Genomic DNA, 12,061 nt, shown 5'->3' on the forward strand with positions numbered 1-12,061 from the left:
GCAGAAATGTAAACAATGAGAAGGAAAGAAAAAAGAAGAAATATTTCAGTCCTTTGTTTATTTATAAAAGGAAACTTATCTTAATTAATTTTACAGTCCTTTTCCTTTTTATTTCTCTTTCTTGTGGTTAATTATATTGAGTCCTTTAACTGAGGCAACACTTATTTTCGGGGCACCTGAATTTCCTGCGGGGCTGCGTCCTTCATCTACCCGTGCAGAGCGGAGTTCTCACTGTAGCACCCTCAAGGATTGACGTACGCACGATGTAGTTATAAAACAGGGTTTATTCTGGTCTTGGCAACCCGTGAGAACTGCTCACGGACAAAACAATAAAACAAAAACATCACATCAAAATGCGCTCTTGTACATAGTGTCAATCAATCAAAAAAATCCTTAATTACAGAAAATAAACCATTTAAAATACACAAACCTCGTGAGCTGACATCCAGGAAGTGCTAAATAGAGCTTTATGGCCTTATTGCCTTATCTTCCATCTTCTTCGTCAATTATTTTCACTCTTTAAACAATATTTTCTCCATGTGTGGAGCTAACTGTGAGTTGCAGCATGCAGACACCATGTGCGCTAGCAAAAGAAAAGTTGCTGGGTGGAGACCCAAACAGCAAAGCTGTACCCTGCACAGTTCACCACCAGAGGGCGCAAAGGAACAAAATCCAGACATACAGCTTAACAAATATCAAATGCAACAAACATCAAATGCAAAAGACCGTTACACATATCTTTGGTCAGGTGATAAGTGATAGCCTCCGTGATGTCTTTGTGCCTGCGGGAGTTTGACGTGTATAGGGAAGCGCTGTATAAGGTTCCCGTTATTGATGTTTGGGTGGTTGACCCGGACGGATTTTCTCCTGTCACTTTCTCGTCATCCCTGACGTGCTCTCCGTTGTTTTTTCCCTGCTAATTTTAGCATCACACGGCACAGCTTCTGTATCACGTGGTATAAGGCTCCGCCCTTGTGATTTGTTGAGTAGGAAGAGTGAGCGCTTGTTTTCATGCAGAGTACGTCCCGGATCAAAATGTGAAGTTTTACAAATCACCACTTCTTTAGTGAATATCATTTCAGTCTCAGACAATCTCGTTTCTCTTACAGAGGTTGAATGCACCTTCTGCGGATGGCGGTACCACACAGTGTGCGTGGACTTCCCCTGCACAGAAGGCAACTACAAATGCTGTGAATGCTAAATAAACAGAAACAAATGATCCCTGTTGTCTTTGCTTGATGATTGGTTTGAGTCTTGACAATCCACATTGCTGGCGTTGCATCTTTCAATGCCAGCAATGGCAGGTATCAGTGCTCAAAGCTTTTGTGTTTGTTTCCAACAAGTTGCCCACCTCGGGAAACAAAAATGTGTTCTTTTACTTGTCAGATGAACATATGAGACACTTTGACTCTTCAGTGCAGTGTGGAGCCTAACAAAGATCTGTTTTGTGTCCCAGCTGATCAGCAGGAGGAGGAGAGTCTGACGGAGCAGCAGAGGAACATTTTCAGCTACTTGGACTCAGCTCAGCCACTACAGAGGAAACAATGAGCTCAACACAGAAGGTGACAGACAGAGCAGGACCATATGACCAAAGATATTTATCACCATATACATTTGAACATTTGCCATAACGATGTAGCTGACGATAGAATTGACACCAGACAAAATACTTTACAGCTGCACAACTTTATTAAAAACCCATCAATGTATTTTCACTGAAACAAGCAGCTGTTGTTTATGTGCATTAAAGTTATATAAAAATGTAACAGTGCAAATGCAAATTCCTCGCTGACAGTTTAACCAAAAGGCGTTTCCAGTGGAAACTGGCCGACACATCCTGAGCATAACCATGTATAATATCCACTAAACTTCAGAAGAGGTTATACAGTCGTGGCCAAAAGGTTTGAGAATTGCATAAATATTGGAACCTGGAGAAGTTGCTGCTTAAGTTTTTATAATAGCATTTTGCCTGCACTCCAGAATGTTATGAGGAGTGATCAGATGAACTGCATCGTCCTTCTTTGCCATGAAAACGAACTTAATCCCCAAAAAGCCTTACCACTGCATTTCATTGCTGTCATCAAAGGACCTGCTGAGACCATTTCAGTGATCGTCTTCTTAACTCAGGTGAGAATGTTGGCGAGCACGAGGTTGGAGATCATCATGGCTGTATCCCGATTCAGGTTCTGCAGCTTTAAAGTCCTCAAGGGCCGCGTACTCAAAGACCGCTAAGGCCGAAGTGCGAGGCTCGTAGGCTCGTGAAATGGGACGTCTAGCCTCCGTCGCGCTGCCCAGGTTGCCTAGCAACCATGATACTAACAGCTGGAAACGTTTCATACAGCTTTGTTTGACAGAAATGAAGAACATATTTAGTTCATTTGTTTCTACATGAGCTCTGTGTGATTTGATGAGTATCTGAGGCTGAGACCACAGGACTGTGAAACATGATTGTTGGGCTTCATTTCTGTGCTGAACAGTCGTTTAAGATTAGCTGTAAATAACAATTAGCTGATGTTGTTCATGAGACTAAAGTCATCTCACTGTGGTAATGTAAATATAATATGGCCAATATTATAGTTATCATATTAATCACTTCACTCACAGACAAGTATCTGTGACAGTGTGTATACAGATGTATCATATATAAGAGACAAATATTGTTCATTTAATATGTTGGTACTAAATGTGGCTGAATGCTTACATATATGTGTAAAAAGCAAATGTAGGAGCTGTGATAACTGTGTCTGATAGAATGAAGAGTAGACTGATAGATGAAATATTCCTTTATTGGGTGAGAAAATCAGACCATGTCATAACTGCTGTAAGTCACACAGAATAGATATCAGAGCCTTAAACAGGCTGACTTCTGCTAAATGGGTCAAACTGGGCAGAAAGTCTACAAACACATAACATCCTTATAGAATATGATGTAACACTATAGATCAACTTAGCTCAGAATATATAAAGCATATAAACAGTTACAGCAATATGATGCAACAAACACAGCAGCTACTGATCCAAAATACTCAAAGCTTCATAGAACTGAAACCAACATTTATTTTTAGCTCCATCCTGCTGCTGATACAGACTTTAGGTTTCTGAACATTAAACTTGTTGCTGCCTTTCATAGTGCGTAACTTGAAGGCCCTGAGTACTTTCTCCCACACTGGAAACACTGGGATGATCACATTATTTGAACATTACCTAATAAGACGGATTCAGCACAGACAGTTATGTTAAACTTTCCTAGCAGTCCTTCACAAACAGGGAACAGTCTGTCTATTCTCTCCATCTGTCAGCTGCTGCTGGCTCTTCCTCCTCCTCTTCCTCACACACTGCTGAGTTTGTCCTGGTGGATCATCAGGGCTGCAAAGCCTCACAGATGATGTGCAGCAGTGGCTCCCTCAGTCTGTCCTCACTCTGGACACTTGCAGTCGTCACACATGGAAATCAAATGTGTGATAAGCTGCAGGATTCAAACACAAGTGTAACTTATAAACACATGTTCATACTTTTATTCCACAATCAGAGAGAAAGAAACAGAGAGAGAGTGCAGGACAGACAGACAGGTGACAGTCTCAGGTGTACACACTGCTACACAACAGCACCAGAGAAGCAGGATTTAGTGTTTGTGTTATTACGAGTGTAAACAAGAAGAGTTCCAGATGGTGCAGTGGACACATGTGTGACTGCTGTGATTAAAGCATCTTTCTTTCAGCTTAACGAGTGAACCGTCAGCTCGTTCAAACACACGTTAAAGTGCGTTTGGCTCGACACCACCGAACAGAGGCAGCAATATAACACAGCTAACATTAACAGTGCAGTGAATCCTGCTTGTGCCGTGATGTTCAGGACTGCAAACCGAGCAGCATCACTGACTTTCAGCTTGTTGTGTTTGTGGATATATGACTGACTTTAATTATCCACAAAATCATCACATTCTCTGTCAGATGAAGGTCGACTATTGAACAGCGTATATTTTAAAGGCTTTAAAACCAAGTTAACGCTGAAAGTACAAACATCACTAATGTCACATAACTCTGCCGACAAGGCATAGCTATGGCTATGAAATGCTCTTTGTGTATCACTTCTTCATTATGAAAGATGTCATTAATGCACTAGTAATGTCTCATCTGGAGTATTGTTCAATCATTTGGTCAGCAGCTAATAAGACAGATCTTAACAGACTTCAGTTAGTCCAGAATAAGGCGTCCAGATTAGTGTGAAGATGTTCATACTATACTAATATTGATAAAATGCATAATAACCTTTCTTGGCTTCCTGTACAGGCTAAAATATTCTATGGCTTACTTGTAGTTCTAAAGAAAGCAATTCTGTTAAACACACCACATTTATTCTGCTCAGCTGCAGTATCCAGATGAAATACATCATCATATTACACAGTTTTCAACAAGCTGCAATTTAGTAAATGCTCGAGTTAAAAGTAACGTTTTGTAAAACTGTTACATTTAGAGCAACTTTTAAGTGGAATAAGTTGCCTTAAAAAATTAGAGAATTATTCAAAACTTCAATGAACACTTAAAAGCCGATTTACAGAGCTTTTAGTTGTTGTAAATATTGTAAGACATGATTTGTTTTTGAAATTTGTGTAATGTGCCTCAATGTTATTGATATTATCATTATTATTATTGATTGCTTATATTTGAACAATTGTGAAACCTCACTGTGGATGTAAGAGTGAAATTATGTGGATATCTTGAATCCACTTTATTGTGTAATATTTTATGTGAGTATTTGACGGAAGACGAGCAACATCTGTTGTGGAAGCTAACGGGGTTCCTTTAGAATAAACAAACATAGGATTTATTATCACTGAATAATTCTGTATAAATCTATACAAATTATAGAAATATGTAATAGGAACCAACAAAATAATCTAAATTATAAAATAGTGTGTGTGTGTGTGTGTGTGTGTGTGTGTGTGTGTGTGTGTGTGTGTGTGTGTGTGTGTGTGTGTGATTTTAGTGTTTGAACAGTCATGAATTATCTTTAACAGCAGGTTGGATGTAATGTGTTAGAACTACCAGCAGGTGGGGATAAGAGACCTTTAAGGTGTTTGGTGCCACGCGCCACCTTCAGGTTTAAAACTAGTGTTAATGGAGTTTGAAGGTTGAGTTTGTTCCACGACTGCATTTCACTCACTGCCTCTGTTTGTATCTCTGTCACTGCAGGACCAACATGGAGCCAGAAGTCAGCGCTCTCAGGAGGCCGACAAACCTCACAGAAGAAAGGGAGAGAAAAAACACACCTGTGACGAGTGTGGGATGGAGTTTACTCTGAAGGCTTCACTAAAACGGCATCAGGTCATCCACACTGGAGAGAGACCGTTCAGCTGTGACTTGTGTGGAAAGTCTTTTTCCAGGAAGGGTTACCTAAAAACACACCAACTCATCCACAGTGGAGTTAAAGCGTACAGCTGTGATCAGTGTGGCAGAGCTTTTACTCACAGTAGCCACTTACAGAGTCATCTAGTTACCCACTCTGGAATTAAGGCATACAGCTGTGACGAGTGTGGAAAGTCTTTTTCCTTGAAGGGTTACCTAAAAGAACACCAACTCATCCACAGTGGAGTTAAAGCGTACAGCTGTGATCAGTGTGGCAGAGCTTTTACTCGCAGTAGAAGCTTACAGAGTCATCTAGTTACCCACTCTGAAATTAAGCCATACAGCTGTGACGAGTGTGGGAAGGGTTTTACTGTGAGGGCTAAACTAAAACGGCATCAGGTCATCCACACTGGAGAGAGACCGTTCAGCTGTGACGAGTGTGGAAAGTCTTTTTCCTTGAAGGGTCACCTAAAAGAACACCAACTCGTCCACAGTGGAGTTAAAGCGTACAGCTGTGATCAGTGTGGCAGAGCTTTTACTCGCAGTAGCAGCTTACAGAGTCATCTAGTTACCCACTCTGGAATTAAGCCATACAGCTGTGACGACTGTGGGAAGGGTTTTACTGTGACGGCTTCACTAAAACAGCATCAGGTCATCCACACTGGAGAGAGACCGTTCAGCTGTGACTTGTGTGGAAAGTCTTTTTCCTTCAAGCGTTCCCTAAAAGAACACCAACTCATCCACAGTGGAGTTAAAGCGTACAGCTGTGATCAGTGTGGCAGAGCTTTTACTCAAAGTAGCCACTTACAGAGTCATCTAGTTACCCACTCTGGAATTAAGGCATACAGCTGTGACATCTGTGGAAAAACCTTCAGCCAGAGAGGGTACCGAAATACACACCTACGCATTCACACCAGACATGATGTGTACTGCTGTGAACAGTGTGGCAAATACTTTACAACAGACGCACACTTACAACGACACATGTTTACCCACACTGAGGAGAGACCTTATCGATGTGACCTGTGTGAGAAGACTTTTAAAGCTCCACATCACCTGAGACGACACCAACAGATCCACACCAGAAAGAGACTCTACAAGTGCAGCTACTGTGAGGTATATATTTATATTGTTATCTTGTCATTTTAGCCTGACTGTTTGGAACAACTCTGCTCATTAAACTGTGTTAGCATGTTAGCAATTCTACTGCATGGAAAAGCAGCTCTGAGTGATTATTCAGATTTTCCTTTCAGTTATGATTTTAGTATTACTGTAGTATTATGGTGGTAGTATTGTAGTTATTGCAGCCCAGTAAACTGAGTGTGTTAACTGAAACAGTCAAATGTAGTTGGACGTCTGCAGAGATGCTCTTTATTTCAGGCGACGTTCAGGATACAAATGTTGAAGGACTGACTTACACTGTCTTTGTGTCTTTGTTTAGAAGCAGAGCGACACAGATGGATCCAGTTCTCAACCCTGTCATCACTGTGGTGGTGGGAAAGACTTTCATTGTGACCTCTGTGGAAAAACTTTCAGTCAGCAAAAGACCCTAAAAGTACATCAACGTAGACACACTGGAGACAAACTGAAATACTGCAAAGAATGTGGGAGAAGCTTCACCACATCAAGTGAGTTAAAACAACATGAACTGATTCACAGTGGGGTTAAAAAGCACCTCTGTGATCAGTGTGGGTCATCCTTCACCACTGAAGGTGAGCTTAAATCACACAAACGAGTCCACACAGGAGAGAAACCACACAAGTGCAGACACTGTGAGAGAAGCTTCTCACGGTCAGGTAATCGTAACATTCATGAACGTACACACATGGAAGGAAACTACAGCTGTGACCAGTGTGACAAGAGCTTCAGGAATCTCAGTTCATACTCTGCACACAAACGATCCCACGTTACTAATAAACTGTTTCACTGTTACCAATGTGCCCAAACATTCACCTCATTGTCTGCTCTGTGCAAACATCAGCGCGATCACTCAGGGCTGAAATCACTCCCATCACTGGATCACAGTGAATCTGAAGACACAGAAAGATCCTCTGGTTTCTGTGTCAGACTCAAACAGCTTGAGATCAGGCTCCACAGAGTTCAGATAGAATCATTTAAACTTGTGTTGAACTGAACTGGTTGCTGGGCTGAACTTCTACATAATACAGATCTACATGGGATCTTCTTTTCTGTGTTTTACTGAGTCAGTTTTGTCCTTTTTTCTCTGTCCTGGTTTTGCTCGTCTGTAAATGATTGAAACTCAGTCAAATAGTTCATTGTTCTCCAGCAAAACGTTTTGGAAACTCATGTTTAACCTTTAAAACTCTGACATGTTTTAGCACACAAGGCTTCATCGGGGAGTTCACTCATGATTGGACCATGAGAACAAAGGTTTTTAGTTCTTTCAAAGAGAGTCTTGGAGATGTTTGATGTTTCTGTTTTTCTGAAACCACCTGAAAGAAAAACTATTTTTCTTGCTTTATGTAGTGTGGAAGTTTTTAATGTTTCTTCATCTGTGATGTTCTTGAATGTGTTCACGTGAAGATGGTACAAATAAACTGTCCTTTCAGCTTTAGCTCCTAATTTATTCATTATTTATGGATGTAGCACAGCAGCCGTCTCTTGATTAACACATGGAGGGCTCGGGATCTGATGGTGTCGTCTCCCTATTTGCCCACTCAGTAAATCTCACTCATGGCCAAGAAATTGAAATAAACCTTGTTTCCCTGCTGGATAGTGATCCACTGTAACTCTGCTCCTCCTTCCTGTTTAGGATTTCTGTGGCTGAAGTAAAATTCCCTCCATCCATCACTTATCCCAGCTAACCCAAAGTGAAATAAAGTTTTGCTGGTCTTAAAAAAGCATTACAATAATGGGCATTACCAATGCAAACTAAATGATACAGAAGATGAAAGAAGAGACTTTGATCAGTTAATAAAGCTCATGATCTGGATTCATTGTGGCTGCTACACAGATACTTCTGGGTCACTTCTCTCAGTTAGGAACCTTCCTCACCAAACTGACTGTTGGACCACACCCCTGGTTTCATGAGAAATTGTTTCAGCCATGATTTCTCTTCCTGTATTTCAGAGTAAAGACTGAAGTGACAAATGGAAGCATGTTTAAAAAACACAATGTGAGAGAGACGTTGAGGTCCTTAGAAGTTACCCTGGGTTTTTCTGTCACCCTGCTAGATGTTACACACCTTGTTATTGGACTGATTTCTACTGCTGGACTACTCCTGCGGAGAGCATTGAGCTGTTATTGAGCTGCACATACGTTACGACCTGCTTAAGTTCGAGGTCACAGCGTCTGTCGAGCAGCTGGAACATAATGAAGTCTACAAGGTTAAAGTTTTCTCTTCAGTTATTGTTCTTTCTGCTGCTTGGTTTGATGAATCTGAGAGCTTTTGTTTTTATTATTGTTATTATAATTATCATGAATATTTTACTCTCTAGAAGCTTTAAAATAGTGTTTGTGTTTGAAAAAATTGATTTAAGAATTGAACAGAAACATCTGTCCTTCTGAAAATCGCCCAAAGGCACGGAGACAAAGTCAAAGGATGCAACCTGTAACTTTCTCTTCCTTCATGTCAGGACCATCATCCATGATTTATATAAAATGCATATAGCAACAGTAGCACTTTAGTTTGGACTTTATGATTTCTGTAACTGGAAAATATTATTTTGTTTAAAGACAGAAGTGACCGCATAGTTGCAACATCAAAGGGAAATATTAATTAATTAGCATCAAGTATATTTGTTGCTTAAGCGTTTGCACTATAACTTAAGTAGGATTATAACTTTTAAGGAAGGAAAGATTTCAGATATTTAGTTCACTGCTTCAGTTATTTTATATGAAATTAAAACATTTACGTTGGTCAAATATGATGCTCTAAATCAAATAAAAGTTTGAAAATAAATGATGTATTTTTAAATGCTGCAACAAATGTTCACAAAAAGTAACTATAATTAAAACCAGTTAAACAAAATCAAATGTTTGAATCATGCTTAACCAAATGCCAGGCTGGAGAGCTGAACCTAAAGTATACGTAGAAAGATTTCAACATCTGAGCAGTTTTTAATGTTTTTATCACATATAAATGTCACAGCAGTGGGTCCTGGCCCAATGCTTTGTGTTTTTGGTTTTCTTTGACTCTTGTTTTTCTTGGTTTTTGTTCTTCTTATTTATCAGGCTCTCAGTAATCTTAGTTCTCCCTCCCTCAGTGTTCATTTCAGCCTGTGTTTAGTTTCTGTTCCCGTGTCCCACGTTTCATCGTTTCATGTCGAGTCAGCCCTGTCTCTCTGTTTCCTGTGTCTCCCCAGTCAGCCCCGCCTCCCTCGGGCACTCATGTGTGATACAGAGTAATAAACCTGACTACATTTGCTACACTCTCTTTATTACCTGTTACTTTAAAACTCATACACTAATTATGTCTGCCCATCTCTCTAATGTGAAGGTCAAAGGTCAACATCCCAGTGACATAAGAATAATCCCAAAGGGGCAAAGGCAGCGGTTAATTTAGCACATTTAGCATTAAGGGTACAGCAAGGATATACTTTTACTTATTGTGGCAGGGGTGTGGTCTCTGGCCTGCTGCAGTGGAGGCTGGTGGCGGGACGTTGGACGGCACAGGTGAGGGTGATGGAGCTCATGACTCTCCCCTTTATAGTGACGGAGGAGACTGGCGTGGGGGAAGCGTGTAGTGGAGGAAGCCGAGGAGAGAGCTGGTTTCTGGCTACAAAGACGGCGTCAAACCAGAAAAGATTGCTCGTGGTCAAATGTCAAAGGAGCTTGCAAAGAAAAGCGTCTGGACTTCTTTAAGTTGCTTGAAGACGTTTCACCTCTCATCCGAGAAGCTTCTTCAGTTCTAAGGTCAAATGGTGGAGAGTCCCAGATATAAACCTAGTGGGAGTGACCCCCCACAGAGGGACAAAAGGACCCCCTGATGATCCTCTAATCGCCTGAGCCAAGGTGTGAAACTGGGTGTGGGTCCCAATCAGCCAGAGTTTCGGGTGAGTTCATTGTGAAACCTGGCCCCACCTTATCATGCGAATTCCTGAGATCAGATGGCCCAGGATGTGAGTGGGCGTTAAGGCGTCTGGGAAGGGATCTCAAAACTGGATTATTGATGGCAGAGAGTTGATGTCGTAAACCCCGCCTCTGTTCAAAGATGGTCGCTCACAGTGGACATAGATGCTTCTTTCACTCCTCTTTCAAACCATCTGTCCTCTCTGTCCAAAATGTGAACATTGGCATCCTCGAAAGAGTGTCCTTTGTCCTTAAGATGCAGATGGACTGCTGAGTCTTGTCCTGTGGAGGTGGCTCTTCTGTGTTGTGCCATGCGCTTGTGAAGTGGCTGTTTGGTCTCTCCAATGTAGAGGTCTGGGCATTCCTCGCTGCACTGTACAGCATACACCACATTGTTAAGTCTGTGTTTTGGCGTTTTATCTTTCGGGTGAACCAGTTTTTGTCTGAGCGTGTTGCTGGGTCTGAAATGCACTGGGATGTCATGCTTGGAGAAAACTCTCCTGAGTTTTTCTGATACACCGGCTACATAGGGGATGACAATGTTGTTGCGTCTGTCCTTCTTATCCTCCCTCGCTGGTGTCTGATCTTCTTTTCTGTGCCTCTTTGCTGACAGTAGAGCTGGGCGATATGAGATTTTTTCATATCACGACATGTTTTTTTCATTTCAGGCGATAACGATATCTATCACGATATAAGCCAAATAACTATATTTGTAAGATTTAAATGTGCCGTTGCTCACAAGTAAAATGTGAAATAATCAGCAGCTTGTTTTTATTTAAATATTTATTTCCCATAATAAGTTCAACAGGGTAGATGTACTTCAGGAACATGAGACTTTTTCAGATAAATAAAGCCAAATATTGCAAACTACACAAAAGGCAGCCGCTAAAGCGTTTACGTTTCAAAATAGAACAAACGAAACAGACTAAATTGTCAATTCCACTTAGAAACAAAATATTAATTCTAAAAATAAATCTTAGTTTGTTTTACAGAAGAACAGACAAAACTGACTAACTTTTGTCAATATCAAATAAACTGAGAACTAAAAGGAAATTCTCAATCTCTCCTTGTTGTATAGCTGAGCTTTTCAAACAGTTTTAACAGTTACTTTAGTCTGACAAAAGCCGAATGACGAATTAGCGCTTCCAGTCAGAGACTGAGGCTACGTCCACACGTACACGGGTGTTTTTGAAAACGGAGATTTTCCGTTTTCGTTTTAAAAAATAATCCCGTCCACACATAAAGGCAGAAATGAAGGAAAACGCTGCTATGAACATGCCAAAGCAGCAGGTGGAGCTAGATTCCTAACCGTGCAGAAATGTACAGTGTGACGCATGCACCAGTTTATTGTATTTCCAGACTTGCTTTCGGCACAATTTACAGTGCACGCTACTCTGTTTTTGTCAGACTTGAAATAGCCGAAATACCTTCACACTACGGAACTTCTATGGCTCTTCCGTTCGACAATCTCTCCGGCATTGGAACCATCATCTGGTTTTTCTTCGGTCACGCTCGGTTGAATTTTCTAGTCGGCACACTCATTTCCTCCATTACCCGCTGGCTGCTTCCCAAACAAACACACGTGCGGCTTGGCACTTGTGCTGTACGTAACAAGTCACGTGACGTGACGCTGCGGCTGTGATTGGTTCGGCTCTGCGCTACTTAATTTGGATTGGCTGACCTTT

At 41.1% G+C, this 12,061-nt stretch overlaps 1 protein-coding gene across 1 annotated transcript in view; it reads left to right on the forward strand.

Annotated features, from left to right (window-relative positions):
- LOC143420788 (uncharacterized) overlaps positions 1 to 8,718 on the forward strand; it is a 178,950-nt gene extending 170,232 nt beyond the window's left edge. The window contains exons 2-4 of the mRNA XM_076889062.1: positions 1,457 to 1,562; positions 5,193 to 6,461; positions 6,787 to 8,718. Coding sequence (XP_076745177.1) covers positions 1,545 to 1,562; positions 5,193 to 6,461; positions 6,787 to 7,479 — 1,980 coding nt within the window. The 5' untranslated portion in view covers positions 1,457 to 1,544 and the 3' untranslated portion in view covers positions 7,480 to 8,718. The remainder of the gene's footprint in view (positions 1 to 1,456; positions 1,563 to 5,192; positions 6,462 to 6,786) is intronic.
- The last annotated feature ends 3,343 nt before the right edge of the window (positions 8,719 to 12,061 follow it).

Source organism: Maylandia zebra, linkage group LG2, assembly GCF_041146795.1.
Source record: "Maylandia zebra isolate NMK-2024a linkage group LG2, Mzebra_GT3a, whole genome shotgun sequence".
Lineage (NCBI taxonomy): Eukaryota > Metazoa > Chordata > Actinopteri > Cichliformes > Cichlidae > Maylandia > Maylandia zebra.